The 17,781-nt window shown below is 47.5% G+C and overlaps 6 protein-coding genes across 8 annotated transcripts, besides 7 other annotated features; 4 read left to right on the top strand and 2 right to left on the bottom strand.

Annotated features, from left to right (window-relative positions):
• The first annotated feature begins 93 nt into the window (after positions 1–93).
• Positions 94–141: a sequence feature (CT-rich).
• TSTA_006490 (mRNA binding post-transcriptional regulator (Csx1), putative) lies at positions 115–3,766 on the top strand. 2 transcript variants are annotated; one of them, XM_002488237.1, is made up of 5 exons: positions 115–476; positions 1,298–1,644; positions 1,727–1,831; positions 1,886–2,771; positions 2,834–3,766. In XM_002488237.1, exons 2-5 carry the CDS (start codon positions 1,460–1,462, stop codon positions 2,834–2,836), a joined length of 1,179 nt encoding a protein of 392 aa, XP_002488282.1. In that variant the 5' UTR covers positions 115–476; positions 1,298–1,459; the 3' UTR covers positions 2,837–3,766. The 2 variants fall into 2 exon arrangements, with proteins under 2 accessions (XP_002488282.1, XP_002488281.1); XM_002488236.1 differs by having other exon boundaries at positions 2,838–3,766.
• Positions 289–323: a microsatellite.
• Positions 1,136–1,167: a microsatellite.
• A 396-nt stretch (positions 3,767–4,162) lies between the features above and the next one.
• TSTA_006500 (uncharacterized protein) lies at positions 4,163–6,308 on the top strand (the record flags this gene model as incomplete). Its single annotated transcript, XM_002488238.1, has 5 exons — positions 4,163–4,259; positions 4,321–4,558; positions 4,618–4,661; positions 4,773–4,994; positions 5,047–6,308. The coding sequence occupies 5 exons, from the start codon at positions 4,163–4,165 to the stop codon at positions 6,270–6,272; spliced, it is 1,827 nt and encodes a 608-aa protein (XP_002488283.1). The 3' UTR covers positions 6,273–6,308.
• Positions 6,309–6,337: 29 nt separating this feature from the next.
• Positions 6,338–8,636, top strand: TSTA_006510 (uncharacterized protein; the record flags this gene model as incomplete). Its single annotated transcript, XM_002488239.1, has 3 exons — positions 6,338–7,635; positions 7,698–8,234; positions 8,302–8,636. Exons 1-3 carry the CDS (start codon positions 6,741–6,743, stop codon positions 8,634–8,636), a joined length of 1,767 nt encoding a protein of 588 aa, XP_002488284.1. The 5' UTR covers positions 6,338–6,740.
• Positions 6,507–6,677: a sequence feature (CT-rich).
• Positions 8,637–9,007: 371 nt separating the features above from the next.
• On the bottom strand, positions 9,008–12,138 carry TSTA_006520 (cAMP-dependent protein kinase pathway protein (Som1), putative; the record flags this gene model as incomplete). Of its 2 annotated transcripts, XM_002488240.1 has the most annotated exons (5): positions 9,008–9,775; positions 9,835–10,086; positions 10,137–11,361; positions 11,427–11,605; positions 11,668–12,138. In XM_002488240.1, 5 exons carry the CDS (start codon positions 12,136–12,138, stop codon positions 9,605–9,607), a joined length of 2,298 nt encoding a protein of 765 aa, XP_002488285.1. In that variant the 3' UTR covers positions 9,008–9,604. The 2 variants fall into 2 exon arrangements, with proteins under 2 accessions (XP_002488285.1, XP_002488286.1); XM_002488241.1 differs by having other exon boundaries at positions 9,835–11,361.
• Positions 9,043–9,067: a microsatellite.
• Positions 12,139–13,226: 1,088 nt separating the features above from the next.
• Positions 13,227–13,284: a sequence feature (G-rich).
• Positions 13,285–14,109: 825 nt separating this feature from the next.
• Positions 14,110–14,137: a microsatellite.
• Positions 14,138–14,256: 119 nt separating this feature from the next.
• Positions 14,257–15,236, bottom strand: TSTA_006530 (TRAPP complex component Bet3, putative; the record flags this gene model as incomplete). The annotated part of the gene is made up of 5 exons (XM_002488242.1): positions 15,070–15,236; positions 14,984–14,992; positions 14,707–14,926; positions 14,430–14,621; positions 14,257–14,376 (listed from the first exon to the last, which is right to left on the bottom strand). Exons 1-5 carry the CDS (start codon positions 15,105–15,107, stop codon positions 14,257–14,259), a joined length of 579 nt encoding a protein of 192 aa, XP_002488287.1. The 5' UTR covers positions 15,108–15,236.
• A 116-nt stretch (positions 15,237–15,352) lies between these two features.
• Positions 15,353–17,135, top strand: TSTA_006540 (U5 snRNP complex subunit, putative). Its single transcript, XM_002488243.1, has 5 exons — positions 15,353–15,584; positions 15,637–15,682; positions 15,744–15,824; positions 15,883–16,638; positions 16,698–17,135. The coding sequence occupies exons 1-5, from the start codon at positions 15,444–15,446 to the stop codon at positions 16,748–16,750; spliced, it is 1,077 nt and encodes a 358-aa protein (XP_002488288.1). The 5' UTR covers positions 15,353–15,443; the 3' UTR covers positions 16,751–17,135.
• Positions 17,136–17,781: the final 646 nt, after the last annotated feature.

Raw genomic sequence — 17,781 nt, forward strand, 5'->3', positions numbered from 1 at the left:
CAGAGTTCCCTCCTTCCCTTTCCCCTCCATCCATCCACCCAATTCGACTCCCCAAGGTAAAAAAAAAATCTTTCCTTGTTGGCTGCTTTGTCTTCTCTCTCTCTCTTTCTACTCACACTCACTCTCTTCTTCCTCTCTCCCCTTAGTTGTCCTTTCGCGGAATACGGACGGAGTTTTTCATTCTCATTCTTCTTCTTTGATTTCTTCAATTTACCCTGCAGAAATTTTTGATCTTGTTGTTATCCCTTCCCCCCATTTTCGTGTTCCTTCGTGTCGCGGGATTTCCATATCATCATCATCATCATCAACATCAACATCATCATTTCTGCTATCCTTACGTGTTTCTACGTATTAGCTCCTTCGTCTTCTTATCGACTTGCGGTCGCTCCCCTCATCTCGCCCCTCTCGGTCATTTTTTGGTATCGATAAAGATCGTATAATCTTCATCCCTGACCATCCACCTCAATCTCATTCTGGTAAGTCTATCTAATTCTCATATTGTGTATCATCTGTCATCTTTTATTATTTCTTGCTTTTGTGTTCCTTACACGTGTTTGTCCATTTCTTGCTGCAAATTTGCCATCTCTTGCATCGTGTTGGTTTTGCGACTTGTGCGACTCAACGTCAAAACACACTTGACTGGGCGCATCGCAAAAATGACTCAATACCGGACCGTCCCATCGACAATGACGAGATCGCACACTTTTATCGGCGTCTGTCAACAGGCCAACAACATTTGTGAAGAAGCCGCGCATATTGCGACAATTCACCTGGTCAATGTCGATGGTGTCGGCTACTGGGCGATTGATAATATATCCAGCTGTCGAAACTTGCACCAAAAAATCTGTATCGATATGACTACAAAATATGGACAACATTTGGGTCATGACGACCTACGGAGCTGACCGGGTAGCCATACCCGATACTTGGCCTCTTTCTGCTCCGTGCCGATTTGACTGTTCGAGTGTTTCGCCGAAAACGGAAGCGAGAGTGACCACGCAGCATCAAACTGCTTCCAACCCTCAGTTTTGCTCGTGTTTACTGGACACTCGTACCTGATCGCGCGAGACACCTCAAATCTATGCGACTGCGTCGGTTGAGGACTGCGCAGATTTTGTCGCAAGGCCGTTCACAATTTCTTTTTTTTTTTTTTTTTTTTTTTTTTTTGAGATTAGTGCTGCTTCGCGCTCTTCATCGAGTTTCACAGCTCTTTCTAGAAGTCTTTCGCTTCATTGTCTTCTTTCTTTTCTTGGCTGTCATATCGAATATCTGACTAATTAAATTTTCATACACACAGGAATAAGATACCTTCTTGCGCCTCGCAAAGCTTTTACGACTCAATCCTTGTCTTCGATTTTCGTGCCAGTTTTCGAAAGTCGCGGCATTCATCAACGAATCTTAAAAGCAACTGTTAATCACTAGTTCTCTTGCTGTGCGCTCTCGTTCAACTGTTATCAACATGTCTTTCCAGAACTACGAATATCAAAACCAGCAGGACGGCGCTGCATCTGCCGGTGCTCCCGCCCCTGCCGACACCACCATGACCGGTCAAGCTGATCCTTCCCCCGCTCCTTTCGCTGGTACCCCTGGTGAACCCTCTGCTGCTGCTACCCAGCAGGGAGGCGACGGCAAGACCACTCTTTGGTATGTTACGACACCTTTAGCAAACACGCCCTGCGTACATATGCCGAAACCTGATTTGTTAACACGACGCGGCTGATTATAGGATGGGCGAGCTCGAGCCATGGATCGACGAAAATTTCATTCGCAACCTTTGGTTCCAGATGGGCGAACAGGTTAATGTCAAGATGATTCGCGACAAGTTTTCTGGGTAAGCAAAGCATTCTGAGCCGTTATCCCGACTTGTGATTAATGTTGACAGTAGAAGCAATGCTGGTTACTGCTTTGTCGATTTCGCTTCCCCCGCAGCCGCTGCCAAAGCTCTCAGCCTAAACGGTACTCCCATGCCCAATACGACCCGCGCTTTCAAGCTTAACTGGGCTACTGGTGGTGGACTCGCTGACCGAGGCCGTGACGAGCGCGGACCGGAATACTCGATCTTCGTCGGTGATCTCGGCCCTGAAGTCAACGAATACGTCCTGGTGTCTCTTTTCCAGAGCCGTTTCCCATCTTGCAAGTCCGCTAAGATCATGACTGACCCCATCAGCGGCATGTCTCGTGGTTACGGTTTTGTTCGCTTCTCTGATGAGAACGATCAGCAGCGCGCTTTGAGTGAGATGCAGGGTGTCTACTGCGGTAACCGTCCCATGCGCATCTCGACTGCCACTCCCAAGAACAAGGGTCCTGGCGTTGGTCCTGGTGGCATGGGCATGCCTGGCCCCGCTGGTATCTACCCTCCTGCCGCTATGGGTGGTCCTCCTATGGGTTTCTACGGTGCTCCTCAGCCAATGAACCAGTTCACCGATCCCAACAACACAACCGTCTTTGTTGGAGGTCTTTCCGGCTACGTTACCGAGGATGAGCTTCGTTCTTTCTTCCAAGGATTTGGCGAAATCACCTACGTCAAGATTCCCCCTGGCAAGGGTTGTGGCTTCGTTCAGTTCGTCCAGCGCCATGCTGCCGAGATGGCTATCAACCAGATGCAGGGCTACCCTATCGGCAACTCTCGTGTCCGTCTTAGCTGGGGCCGCTCTCAGAACAACTCCGGACCTGCTGGAACCCCCTACCGCCCTGCGCCTCCCCCACCCATCTACCCTAACATGGGAATGCCCCCTGCTCACCAGTACGGCGGTGGCTTCGCTCCCATGAAGGTTGGTTCTCCAACTTCTCAAGACCAGATTGGACCCGATTTCAACTAACTTGAATTCGCTAGTAAGGAATGAACAAAATATTCCATGACTTCAGGAGAGTTTCTTAGCATCATCTTCCGGCAACGTGACTGGTATGACTATCAGCTTGCTCTTCCCTTACGGTTAAGTCTTCTCTATTGCTCTTGATGGGCATACTGTTTTAGGCACTTGTTTTCATCTGAGCGGGTTCTTTTACTTCAATTTATGGAACGATTCCGCGTTCACGTGAGCGATTTTCATCCCCAGCTATGTTGTTTCGGGTGGCTTGCGTATTGAATTGTTTTTCTCCTTTCCTGCGTCTAATGATGCACGAACTCTCATGCCCTCCAACTTCAAGATTGTTCTTTTACCTTTTTTTCTTTCTTTTTCCTCTTTTTCCTCCTTAAATCTCCATTTGTGTGCTCCTTGCCTCGTTGGGTCGGCGTGCTGCAAAAAGTTTTTTTATGAAGCCTCTGTTCTTACGAACCGGTCTTGTCGAACGCGCTTTTGAGGTTTGTTTCATTATATGCTTTTTGTAGACTGACGACTGTACAACATGCTAAGCTGCTTGTGATCGTTTTCTTTCCTTTACCGTCCTTCGAGCTCCCTTTCCTTTACTTTGTACCCATTTTCAATGCGAGGTTTCCTCCAACTGTACCCCGACTACGTTCTCTAGGTTTTAGGACCACTTCTCTTATGTCTCAATCTTCTACCAGTCTTATTCTCTATTTTCTTTTTCTTGACTTTCTCTTCTCTTACGTGTAGCGCGTTGTCTCTAGACCGTTGACATGGCTTCAAGTATTACGACACTTGTTTGAAATCTTACTGTCGTCATTTTACCCCTGAAATGATGAATTATCAGGAGGTTTGCCTCCAGGATCTCAGTTGCTTCACGCCTTTATTCTTGTAAGTATTAGGGATGATTAGAATGGAGTTACGGATCATGGCCAATCTACGATTATGTTCGGTTTGTCTATTCTTTCTACCAGTCTTGATGTTTTACGACACAAGCAGACGTTTCTCCCTTCGTGGACGGCTCCATAGTTGAAAGGACCTCCGCTATCTCATTCCTATAATTCATTCCCTTCATGTCCGTTTCTGTTCATGCGTAGAGAGAGCCCTTGGATCTACCTCCGCCGCTCCTTCCCTTTTGGCAACAACATGAGAGGCAAGCGCCTTCCGTGCAGGTCTCGTGTCTAACAGGGGCATATATCTCCCACCTTCTGCTCACTCACTCATGCTTTGGCTTCATTGTCGTTCTTCCTCTTCTGCCCTCTACCACGGTCTCTTCTTGACCTTGACTGATTACTTTCTCCCTAACCTTGTACTTATCTCTTACCTCATTCAGCTTCACAGCGTCTACTACTCGCAACATGAGATATACCAACTGGGATGTGCTCCTTTTCCCGGAGCGGTCCAAGATACCTATACAGGAATTCCGGACACAGTGCTGCGTCGTCAGTGACAAAGGTATGGCATTCGACTCCTATACACTTTCATGAACGAGACGCTGAAACGCCGACGATATCAGACTCTCCTTACCTCAGTGCTCCCTATTTCAACTCCCAACTCTTCTACAGCCAGCGGTCTCTGGGTCAATTGCCAGTTCTCACTTGTTTCGTACCGAGTTTGCCTACTCAAAGCCCATTTCGGATTTCGATTCATAGCTGGGAAAAGCCACATCCGTCACGTATCTTGGAGAGTTTGATGCACCCGGATGATTGTATTTTGTATGAGGTTCGGGTTTATACGGATAATGTTTGCGTGGCGTACGTCTCTCCGCCTCTATTCTTGATATTCGAATGTTCTGTTCTGATTGGAGTGATAGGGGTACGCTGTTTGGTCCTCGAACTTCATGGCCACATATATTAGGTATGCTATCCATTCACCATTCCAAGTTTTGATAGTCGACTAACAATATTCTTCTATCTAGACTATGGTTCTCGTGAGTGATATCAACTCTTCTCGCAATTTTCCATCCAGTTTCTCATTGTGCAACAGAGGTCGACAAGAATGGGAATCATGAACTTCTCCGCTTCCCTCAGTTTCATCCCGAGGTTATTGATGCCTATGTCTGGGATGCTTCCGAAACCCACGGCCGCATACGGATTGTTGTATCAGAAGGATTCTCACGTCCTAATCGTTCACCACCTTTTGAACGGGTCAAAGACGTTGTTGTCTTCTCGTTTCAACATGCTCCCCTCAGTCTGTGTTCCACCCTTAACCTTTTTGATGGTCATGAGCTAATTGATATCAGATGTTTTGGAGAACTGCGGTATAGCATGGCCCAATCCCTATATGTGGAACCAGCTTCCTGCCAATGTGTTCAGACTCCAAATGAACTATGGTGGAGGATACGGAGGTCTTGGTGGATACATTGATTACGATGGTCCGAAGGACAACGAGGACCTGCATGGACATTCACCGACTCGACATGATACAGCACGATATGAACCTAATCGGGTGGCTGGAATGACTGGCATGACTGGGTTTGAAGGGAACTATCAGAATACCTTTTCAAACGTGCCTCAATGGGGACACAAATCGATCAATCCAACTACTGCACAGGCGCCTCCCCCAATGATGAATTGGCCAAATTTCACCGCCGATCCCAGGTTCAATCTGAATCCTACGAACTTTGGAGGACTGCAGAATAATCCTGGATTTATGGGGTCCGACCCTTTCATTGAACCAGGCCTCGCTCATCGTCTACGACAGACTCAGCGCAGTATAGACGACATTTCCATGCCTGATGCAGGACCCATATCTGTGAGCAGTCGAGCCATGTCTAGTATTGCTGGCATGAGCTTCGAGCACAGCCATCAGGCCAGTCTTGCTGCGTCTCGGGATGATGACTCGTATTCTCTCAGCTATTGTGATTCGATGAATCCTGCAAAGATACACACTACCGCATCATCGACTCAACAGACTGCCGTTCCGTCGATGCCACCCGTCTCCCGTCCATCAGCGGCCCGTCAAGCTCGATCTGAATCGTATTCGAAGAATGCATCCAGAGCTGTTTCCCAAGTGGATCCAAAGGACGTCCGTCAGATTTCAGGTTCCAGCGTGAGATCTGGTCAGACAGATAACGTGATCGAGACCGTCACCACGCGAAAGGTTATTGTCAGCCCTAAATCCCATGTCAAAGGCAAGAAAGAGAGCAAAGGACCATCCAGAAAAAGTGCCCACGCTGAATCTGAGCCTGCTAGCGAGCAATCTAGCAGGGAGGTGTCCAAGTCAGGCGCATCCCATCCCCACGTTACAGTACGAACTACTGAGAGTGTTGTGCAAGTGTCTAGCGAGACAAAAAGAAAGCGACAGTCTAGACTGCCCGATGAGGTCTCTCAAACCAGCGAGTCCCCAACCAAAAAAATGTCTCGGTTTGAGAAGGAACGTCAAGTTGAAAGAGATCCACGCATCGAGAAAGATCTTCATCTTGAGAATGAAAAAGAAAGCTCTACTGCTGAAGACGATGATCTCTGAATGGCGGAATGATTGAAGTGTGAACAACAATTCAAGCATACAGAAGTGTTATTTTTCCATACGAGTATAGATAGATTATGCCTCTTGAAGAGTACATTCCTTTCTGTATATTAGTTGTGAGGAGAGACAAACACAACCCTTATGTATGCCTTTTACTCCAGGCACCATGCTCTTGCCTTCCTTCCTAATATGGCACACTCACTGGGCGTAAATGCAACTGCCCCTTTTGGCACTTTGTTTTCTCTCACTCTTCTAGTGTCTCTTCTTTTCCCTCTTTTCACCCTCATCCTTTCTTCTCCTATTTTATCCTCACACTCTTCTTTCTCATCTTCACTCTCACTCTCACTCTTGTCCTCTTTTCCTCTCATCCTTTTCTTTATCACATCCCTTTTACTTGTCATCCCTGGCCCATTCCTGTCATCTTAAACCCTTATTCCCATTGTTCCTACTCCTTGTTTACCCTCCAGTATGAATCTTCAAACTGGAAAAGAGACAAACGAAGGGAATATGTTACAACCAAACAGCAACCCTGGCTTCATACCAGTGTGTGAGCCTGCAACCGAGTTTCTACCTGCTTCTGCTCAGATTACTCAGGTAGAACCCAAGTTTGCTGCTTCACTATTTTCAGGGTTCGCTGGTCCTTTTACTCCTGTCTCATTTTCAAACATGACGCTGCCTCCTGGGACAGGTTTTAGCAGCTACTCCAGTGACCTATGTCCGTGGGCTCCGAGGATCAGTGTGTGGAATACAACTAGTCAGAATACATCTACTAGCCATGTTGACCAAAGAGCATCATCGAAGGCAGTGGAGCTTCAAGGACAGTGTGCTCGTTTAACAGCAGCGATTTCAGTTGAGCAAAAGGTTGTTCCTAAAGCTCCTAAGTTCCTTGGATACGACGATGCCGATTATGGTCACGGTGCAGGGGCTCTTGAAGAGGGTGAGGTGAGATCTGAGTGCGATTCATCTGCGGATCATCGCAATGAGCGCGATGGTAGACTCACTCCTGTGGATGTCACTGAGTTCGCTATCAAGAGTGGCCCACAGTTGAGTGAGATCGATACTCGCAGTCTGACCCCTGAGCAAGTGCTGTTCTATTTTGGCGTGCTGAGTCTACAACAGACGCAGCTTGAGCCAGTTTTTGAGTATACTCAGGAGGCAAATGGTGGGCATTGGTCAGCGAAACTCACAATGTACCGAGACTCGCTCAAGATTCCAGCACTGAAGTCGTTGGCGGCTGCCAAGGTGGAGATCTGTCGAGTAGCTTTGTCGATTTTGAAAGCTCGCTATGCAAACTGGAATGTCCCCGATGAGCCCAGTGGAAATCTGACGGCGTTCAGCTGGCGCTGGGGTGGTTTGCTCAACGGTGAGTTTCTTCATTCTTGCCGATTATATTGGATAACGTCTCACACCGTATGCTATGACTAGCATATGCAAAAGAGATGAAGCTGCCTTGCCCCGAGCATACGAAATATATTCACCAGAAGGGGTACCGTTATCAGGTCGATGTAGGGACTGTGACAAGTTTTGGAAATCGCAAGTTCTATGGAACTGAGGATCAAGCTATCGAAGCAGCGTCTCATGAGGTTCTGTATCTGCTCCTTATTCGAGAGCTCAAGGAACTTCATGAGGCGACGATTGCGGCATTGAAACCTGAAGACAAACGCGTGTCGGCATTGCCTCCTCAACCAGACATGCCAATTACAGCCAGCAACAAGGTTCTTAAGCCGGTGCACACAGCGACCCAAACTAACAGAATCCCCAAACCTGCTCGTCTAGTCCGGAAGCGCATCAACGGAAATGTCCTTGCTGACACCGCGTCTAATCTGCTTCCAGTCGTGAATCCACGCATTAACACTGATAGAGCACATGATGAGCCTAAGCGGACCATGAAGTGGAAAACAACTCCGGACCGACTGACGAAAGCAATCGCACATTTGAAGACGGAGCGTGAGAAATACGAGAGTGAGTGACTCTATTTTGATTAGGAGTCGAGGCAGATCACAATTAATGTACGCGATGCACGGTTTAGGAGTATGCAACATGCTCGGATTGAGTTCCAGACTCGAGATCAAGGAAAACTTCAAGAGAGAATCTGTGCCTCCCAGCTACACAGTTTGGGCAACTTTCCGGAGTGACCCTTTTCTCACTCGGGCCGGCCAGGTTGGCATTGTCAATGGACACCGTGGCACTGAGAGAGAGGCAGTTGAAATGTGCTGCAGGAATGTTGTGGACTACTTGATAGATTTGGTCCAGGACGATTTCGATCTCGAAAGAGAGGAGCAGGAGCAGCGGTGGAAGCTCGAAAATTTTGGGGAGATCAGGAAAAAGGAACTAGGTCTCGTGGGTGTTGACTTAACCAGATGAAGTGAAGTTGAGTGTTTTCAGACGGTTGTATCGACGAAGTGGGCCTAAGCATGTTTGTAATAAGTATGAAGTATACGATAGTTATCGAATGAACGATGATTTGCTTTGTTTTGAGGAATCCATATCCTTCTGATGACTTAGACAATATATTCTCAAGTTGGACCATGGGATCAATCAGGTACAGACCTAATAGCTCAAATCTTCAAACTACCAAAGATACTTTCACCTAAACATCCGAGTCCAAGTAGCCCAATTCTAACTGAGTCCAGTAAGTTTGTATCGATCCATGAATCTGACAGTAACCCTATATACTCAACCACATGACTACGTCCGTATATCAGCCTCAAATCGAAAATGAATAAGGATGTAATGAACTCGCAACTTCCCCTTGGAAGATATTTACTGAATTGATTGAGTGATTGATTGATTGAGCCCAACAAGAAATGAAAGAGAAAAAAAAATCGAGAGAAGAGAGGATGTACATAATCAATCCGATCCGATCGAGATGATAATGAGAATCAAACAGAAAGCAAAAACATAATGGAAAGAAGAAGAAAAGTGTGGGTATAAGTTGAAAGCCCGTGAATAAAATGAAAAATCGAGGTATGATATGATGATGATGGTGGGAGTTTTTCGTCCGATATAGAACAAGGAAGATCGATGGGAAAGTTATAATCAAACATTCATAACAGTAACGCGCATAAAAGACAAGGGGTAAAAAAAAGGTGTAAAACAAACCGGAAAAGGGTAATAAACAACCCCCCGGATATCCCCTGATATCATCAGAGAATCAGATTCTTCTTTTCCAAAAGACAAGACAAAATAGAGACATTTGTATCATTTCCTTCCTTATTAACTTCTCGCCATGGACTCCGTCGAAAATAACAGATCATGATGATGCGAGTGGAACACAGGCAGATAAAAAGACATGTTTTTTTTTTTTTGTTTGTGCAAAAAAAAAAAAAGATTTACAAGCCATCCGTGCCTGTCTCGACTCCATCTGTGGGATATGTAATACTACTTGGATCAAATCCAAAACCCGTTGCATCAGCATCGGTGTTGAGGAAAGAATCAAAGTCAAAGTGCTCCAAAACCTCGGGGTTTTCAAGCGTGCTGAAGTCAAGGTTGAAGTTCGATGCCTAAAAGTCATAGAAGTTAGTGTTTGATCGCATGAACAACCCGAAAAACAAAAACATACGTCTGGCATGCCGAGATCACTAAAGGCTCCGACATTAGGATCGGGCTGTTGCTGTACAATTTGTGGCGCAGGAGCCGATGTAGGCTGCTGCTGTGTAGCCGTCGTTGCATTGACTCCATTTTTGGTAAAAGAGTTCGGATGCTGAGGCGTGATGGGAGTAGATGGGGTTGGTGTTGGGGGAGGTTCGGCCTCAGACGACGGGGTTGCTGCAGTGTTGGCATTGGCTGCTGCCGCTCCCTTCTTTGTGATGCGCTACAAAAGTTAACTGACATGTCAAAAGTGAATAAATCGGGGTAACATACCTTCCGGTTGTTCTTCTCGGTATCCTTTTTACCCTTGGGTGCCGGCTTGTTCGCTTGCTGTGGCGTCGGCGGTGCTACTCCTTGCTGGGGAGAAGGTGGTTTGGTACCTTGAGGCAGCGCAGATGGTGGTGGCATGGAGTTTTGCGCCTGTGGAGTTGGTGCCGCTTGCGTGGCTGGTGACTGTTGCGCCACCATAGGCTGCTGACCTTGAGGCCCTCCTGGATTCTGCCAGTTGGCGGTCGGCATCCGTCCATTAGGTCCTTGCTGCATGGCCTGGTTCATCTGTGGGTTGAATCCTCCTTGGTTCGATGTCGGAGGTCGCATATTGTTGTAGAAATTGCCGCTCATGTCGCCCATCTGACCAGGATTAAAGTTCATCGAGGCAGGGGATCCACGGCCTTGTAAATCAGCGGTACTTGGCGAAGCAGGCAATCCAGTCTGCGAGATCTTGGGAGTTCCTCGTTTCATCTGCTCGCTGGGGTTCGGTGACGCTCCTGTCCTGCTGCCCTGTGGAGAGGTTCCTGGAGGTAGGCCGGGTTGGCCAGGAGGCATGGGTTGACCGTCGGGGCGGGTGGTAATGCTATCTTGCTCTTGACGAGCCATCATCAGACGACGCTTGTTCTGCTGTTCTAGCAGCATCAATTGCATCTGATAATCCTGGAGTGCGTGGTTCCCGTTCCCGTTCGGTGGTATTGTCCCGCCTCGGCCCATCCCGGCCATTTCGCCGTTGTAAAATTGACCGTTCATCATCTGCATACCGCCTTGTCCGTCCGGCATTTGCGACATCAGGTCCGTTTGATTTTGCATAAGTCCGTTGTTCATTAATCCGTTTTGCATGCCCTGGTTATTCATTGCTGAGCGCGAGTGATGAAGGAGCAAGTTCTGAGAATATACCTGCACGGATTTTTGCTGCGCTGCAGCCTGGCCAGCCTGCTGCTGCTGGAACGCCTGAAATTGCGCTGCATTCATCCTACTAGCATTCATTCCATTCTGTATTAACATCTGTGTATTCAGCTGAGGAGGGATTTGACCCTGTACGCGACCGTTGGGAGGCATTGGTTGCCCCTGTTGGATATCTAAGCGGGGTCGTTTCGACGGAGAGGGGGCATTATCGGCCGACGACGGTGACTGCGGACGGTGACCATTCATATCCATATCTGAGTGTTCACGCTGCATCTGTATCTGTTGTTTATTCTGTTGCAACTGGGCAATTTGCTGAGGGTTCCTGTAAAATACAATTAATGGATCCTGCTCATCAGCCTATCAAGCCACATGGTAGCAAAGACGTACATTCCAGAAGCATTGTTTTGCAAGGCCGTCTTTAACGGATGGTTCATATTCTGCATCGGGTTGCGACGCATATTAACCATGTGATTCTGCATCATCATCTGAGCCTGAGCCTGAGCCTGAGCTTGGGCAGGTTGACGCAAAAGGTTTTGGTTCTGATGTTCTCGCGGGCGCATTAAGCCCTACAGAGCGCAAAGAATGTTAGTATATTAAAACCGACTGAACATAGCAGGAGCGAACGAACTTGTGAGCTATTGACAAAATGCTGGGCCATCGGATTGATGGGAGGTCTCTTGCGCTGCGCAGCAAAAATGTCCCAAAATAGACTGAACCATTCGAACAGAAAAGAGTTCCCAGAGTCCATTGGAACTCGAGGGCGCGGGAAATCGTCAGGTATTTTGATCTTTTCATCTTTGCTGTCGCCCATAGAAGTATCGCCATCCACACCGTTCATATGATTCGGGCTGGTCTTGAGATCGTCTGTGTCCAGCTTGATGTTGTCGTCGTTTAGCAGCATTCGTGCCGCATCGAACTGGCCGCGCTTGAGGAAATAGTCGTAGATACAAGTGTTGAGCTGTACATAAACACTCTCCTGGGTCATAGGCGGTTCACTGCGCGGAGCAGCGGATTGGGTGTTCATCATAGGTACACCACCTACAGGCCCACCTGGCATCGCATTCATGCCCGCCATCCCAGCTATATTGATTTGATTCATGGCTGAGAGAGCCCTCGGGGCTACTTCCACCGCCCAAGCTTAAGGTATGAAATCCAGTCTGGTCAATGATGAGATTGACGCACAAGATGTGAGAGCGCCAGGGTGTGTAAGCGTGGGATGTACTGTGTGAGAAGAAAGGAAGGCGCGACAAAAGGTGGTGACAACCACACCCCCCAAACGGTCGCGTTTGACTCGTCAATTAGGAAAGCGAGACCACCTTATGTAGAAATTCCAACAACAGGGCACAAATATGCCAATTGTTGAAAATTAATTATGGACAATAGCAAACAGGCGTTCTAAAGCATGAATTGTGGTCGGTAGGATCGCGACCGGAAGCAGGACTAGTCGGGGCGGGAAAAAAGAGTGTCCGGGTGCTCGATGTGGCAAAGGGTGAACTGAAGATGTCGACAACCACAATATCACCAGACGATCGGCTCGGTATGAAAGAAATTAAGAGTATCGATGGAGAGGTATCAGCTTGCGATAATCGGTATGAGAGTAGAGGCGTGCGATGGATCAAAAGCTGGGACCGAATACGGGAAACTGAGAGTAGTCCAGAGACGAAAGATAAGGACTTAATGCCTGATGATGTCGCACAAGAAAAGACTCTCCAACTGCAGTACCCCCCAGCAATGCTCTTTTGGTCGAGATATGGGATATCAGAGAGAATTGCGACCAAGAAAAGACGGGTATCGAAAAAATGCCGCAACGACGACTCGCGAAGGTTAGGATTTGAGCCAAGCCAGAACGGCGAAAAAACCCATGCAAAAGGGGTGGGTAAGTGGAAAAGAGTAAGATAGCACAAGGTAATGCAAGAAAGAAGGAAGCAGTAAAAGAAAGAAAATAGGATGATGGTCAATAGTAGGTATGTAGTAACCAAGCTTTCCTGAGAAGGTAAAAAGGATAGATGATGTGCAGGATGGATGCAAAGGGGAAAGGGTGTGGTGTGTGATAAGGGCCCGGGATGGGTTTTGGGCGCAAGAATTAAAGGAAGGCGGTTTCTTCTTGGTGGATCAGCCGCGCAAAAGGCAATCAATCACTGCGTTTTTACACGAACCTGACGTGACGAGAGGAGTCTATTAGCTACTGGAGGGGAGAGAGAAGAAGAATGGGGGGGAGAGGGAAGAAGGGAAAAGGAAGGGAAGGATAAAAGGCCTATATTTTGCAGCTGGCGGCGAAGATGAGAAGCAGAAAGAGAGGGAAGAGGGAGATGCTGGCGCGAGGGCAAGAGCGAGAGAGGGCCTGCCGCAGCCTGTGATTGGCCCAGCAGCCGTCATGGCCGGAACGGATAAACATGGCCGGAGTCCACTCATGGAGGCTGGGAGGCTGAAACTGCGCGTAGCCCTGAGCACGACGTCTCCCCGGTGCCGCGGTACGCCTATTGCCGCCAATATTGATCTATATCTGCTGACTCGATATCTTCCGACTGTCTCTATTGTACTGTTGTCGCAATGTAACAAGTCTGCGACAACAGCAATTGAGTTGTTATCTATCTGCACTTGACTAAATCCTATCTATGCATTGATACTGTGATTATCAATACTCTCTATGTACCTTCGCGATAGATATATACGTATGTCCTGCTCCGTACGCCGATAGAGATCGATCGCCTGCGCATTTCTCAGCACAAAACGGGCTCGGCGGTGGGGGCAAACTTACCTGATTCGGGCCTAGTGCGTCACGTGGAGCCCCTCGTGTGGACGGGCAGCGCATGTTGTTTGTACAACTTTTGCTACAACGAAGCAATAAGAGACTCTCTCTGGTCTATTGTGTGAGTGACTCAAACTTGGTATTGTGCTTGGAGAGTAAATAGACTCCCGGGCCGTTCACACAATCAGAGCTACCAATGCAACGGAGCATTATCTGCGAGGTACAGATTAGACTATAGACTTTAGCTCCCGCCCAGAGTTCCCCGGAAGGAAGATCATCACTATGCCCTAAGCGGCAGGCGGTACTAATTAATCTAGATCGATACATATATATATATATATATATATATCATCACCGATTAATCATTGATTGGTGTGCGACAAGACCACATTACTTCCTAAACGCCGTTCTCCATATTGTCTTTCCCATGACTGCGCTTGCAATGTTTTCATCCAGCCTGGTATCTGCTTATTCATCGTCTGGCGGCATCTCATCCTCGATATATCGAATCAACGTCACTCGGATCTCTGTCGTATCGCTGCCTCGGAGGACGTCGCTGACGAAATGAGCTTCTACTTGCATTTGGACCTGCAATACGTTAGTATCTAAGCGCTGCTCCATTGCAAACGTAGGTATCTGACCATTTCCAATGCCCCCCTCAGCACACCACAGAGAATATTCGAAAACCACAATTGATCTTGTGCTCGGTCGTCATCTGGTAACTCCACAAAGTCTGCCAGCGGATTCTCATCCAGAACCAAGGAAAACTGCTTATTGTCGCTGGTCCAATTGGTGACGGTCGGCGTTATATTAAGAAAGATCTTGAATCCCACCTAACAAACCAGTCAGCTCTGTTATTGCCCATGCACTTATAATCGAGCAAAACAAAACATTGTGGACTGCCAATGGAATACCCACTTTTGAGATTATATCGGCCGTCTCTTTGAAATTCGCGCATCTCCCAGTATTCGATTTGGCAAGAAAATCCTCAATCAATCGCATGCCGATGTTATAGCCCATCTTATCGAGTTGTTTATTAACCTCCAGGTAGTCCCCATCGTAATCCTGACAGAGTTGTGCGACTATCGTTCCGTACGTGAGCGTGACTAACTCGGCATTGACTTTATCGATCTTTGTTCTGTAAACTGCTTAGTATGGCTTTCTGATACTGTCGGTCATAGATCGGGCCACTGACTTCCAAATTCTGTAGACAATAGAAAACAAATCAGTTAGAAATGATTCCTCTCCGATGTTGTTTCCATTGCTAGTCGTCGCACTTACTCTTCCCCTATTCTGGCAGCTTTGGTGGTCGAGGACATTGTGTTCTCTCTTTCGTTAATTCCGGAACAGTCGCAGGCTGATTAGTAACAGAATAGGGACTTATGTTAATATTCAGATTGCGAATCGGTGGCAGTGTAGCTCGGGTCGTTGCGTTGTGCTGTGTGTGTGTCCAAAGTCGTCAGCTCGAGGCTCGAGATATGGATGACCCGCCGCCAGAAAGCGTTTAGCGCGGCTATGCATTGAATTTCTGGACCTTCCGCGCTTAAGCAAATCACCTCTCGCCGCAGCTAGAAATATTTCTTTTCAAGAGCCTATACAAGGACTAGCATACCTGGATATATCAAATTCTACGACTCGACATAGACATCCCCACCATGTCAGGCGAAAAGCGGCCAGCTTCAGAATCTTTCAACCCTACATCCCAGCTTGTCGTGAAAAGACAAAAATCCAATAGCGACCTCAAATCCAATGCTGTTACGCTGCGATCTGGTCAAAATGGCACAGTTGTACAAGCTGTATGTGCAAGTAGCTATTGCCTCTCGGACGCTTGCTAACATTTGAGCGCAGATTCCTAGAACAAGCGGGCTGGCAGCCCCAATTATGGAATTGACAGGTTAGTCTCTGCACTCTTTCCAAGCCTTCTACTACACAGCCATTGATTACGATATATATAGGTCACTCTGGAGAGATATTTGCAACTCGCTTTGATCCCACAGCGCAGAGTATCGCTTCCGGCTCCATGGATCGTACCATTAGTGAGTTCCACTGCGATCATCATTTTCCTCTAGCATGTGCTGATCCAATCGTCTTTAGTGCTATGGCGTACCTACGAACAATGCGAAAACTACGGCGTTCTCACAGGACACAAAGGAGCGGTCCTGGATTTACAATGGTCCCGCGACTCTCGATTCATCTTTTCAGCTTCCGCAGATATGACCATAGCCAGCTGGGATATAGAGACCGGGCAACGGATCAGAAGACACATGGGGCATGAGGAGGCCATCAATTGCGTGGACATCAGTAAGCGAGGCCAGGAAGTGCTTGTTAGCGGTAGTGATGATGGCTATATCGGGATATGGGACCCACGACAAAAAGCGGCCCTTGATTTCATCGAGACTGATTTCCCGATTACGGCTGTCGCGCTATCGGAGGCTGGGAACGAGATTTTCACTGGGGGCATTGACAACGACATCAAAGTCTGGGATGTTCGGAAAAAGGCGGTCGTATACTCATTGATCGGTCATAACGATACTATAACATCTCTCCAGATATCGCCGGACTCTCAGACCTTACTATCAAACTCCCATGACTCCACTGTACGCACATGGGATATTCGGCCGTTTGCTCCTGCCGATCGCTCGGTACGGACTTTTGACGGTGCACCAGTTGGGTTAGAGAAGAACCTCATCCGTGCCAGCTGGGATCCCAAGGGACAAAAAATTGCTGCCGGCAGCGGGGATCGCACTGTAGTAGTCTGGGACGCGAAGTCGGGTAAGCTTTTGTACAAGCTACCCGGTCACAAGGGAACAGTGAACGACGTGCGGTTTTCCCCGAACGATGAACCTATCAGTAAGTTTCCATTGCTCTGTTGAGTTTAGTTCAAGGCTTAGGTGCTAATGGTTCTCTAGTTGTGTCTGGGTCGTCTGATCGGAATATCATGCTTGGAGAACTGGGTAAATAGTTTGATTCCGAATATTAACTAATAATTTGATTCATACTGGGGACTAGCGTGCATTTGTCTCGAACATCAATTGGTATCTAGCCTACAAATCGTGCCGTTTGTCGCGGTCAGATCAGTCGTCCTGATACTTTGGTTCCTGACTAGAGAATGAGATCGTCACGAGGTGGAACGAGCTGCTTCAAGTTATTGATGAACTTCTCCCAGAGAAGCTGCTACACCGGTTTTTAGGTCAAAATTGTTGCAGATTCAACCTGGAGATAACCGGACGGAATGAGGCGCACGATCCGTTTGCTGCTTCATAGTCCAATATTTATCTCGACGATTCCCAAGTCGATGGTATCTACTCCGTACACATAGCGTCGAATGTATCTTAATTGAGTCAACCGGTAAAACTTACCAAGTGTCTGGCACCCACGTAGCAAAAGTATGAACATGAGACACTCGTGCCACGTCTTTCTAACTTGGATTTCGCATGACTTACACGGACTGCGTATCAGGCACCAGGCGCAGGTCAAATCTGAAACGCGCTGATACACGTTGACAAGCTCCGTTGTGCTCTTAGTACGTACATACTCCATTACGCATGTGAATATATTATTGATACGCAGTGACTCGATACTATTTTTATTTATTACCATATTATTCCTACTGAATTAATCCCTATCAATCCACAGGGTATATACACTACGACAAGACTCAAACCAAGCAAGTCCTCAGTTCATGTGAGGCTTATCCCCTTAGTCCAAGCCCTAATTCCCGCCCTAGCCTAGTGTGAGCTTTATCTCTACCACTAACAGAGCTAAGCTCCTCCCATCGGCAACAATCCCGGAGCAAACAGCAACCCCCCCTGATCTTAATTCTCAAACCTGCTGATCCCTTCAATACGTACTTTTTTCTGCTTGATTTTATGCCTAGATGTATACCCTGGCCCTGGGGAGGGGTCACTAGGGATTCGAATATTAATTACCAGTCGTTTGGCTCTCAATTGTTCTTTTTTTTCTCTCTTTTTTTTCGGGTTTGGAGGCTTTCGC

Source organism: Talaromyces stipitatus, genomic scaffold, assembly GCF_000003125.1.
Source record: "Talaromyces stipitatus ATCC 10500 scf_1105507295517 genomic scaffold, whole genome shotgun sequence".
NCBI classification, from domain to species: Eukaryota; Fungi; Ascomycota; class Eurotiomycetes; order Eurotiales; family Trichocomaceae; genus Talaromyces; species Talaromyces stipitatus.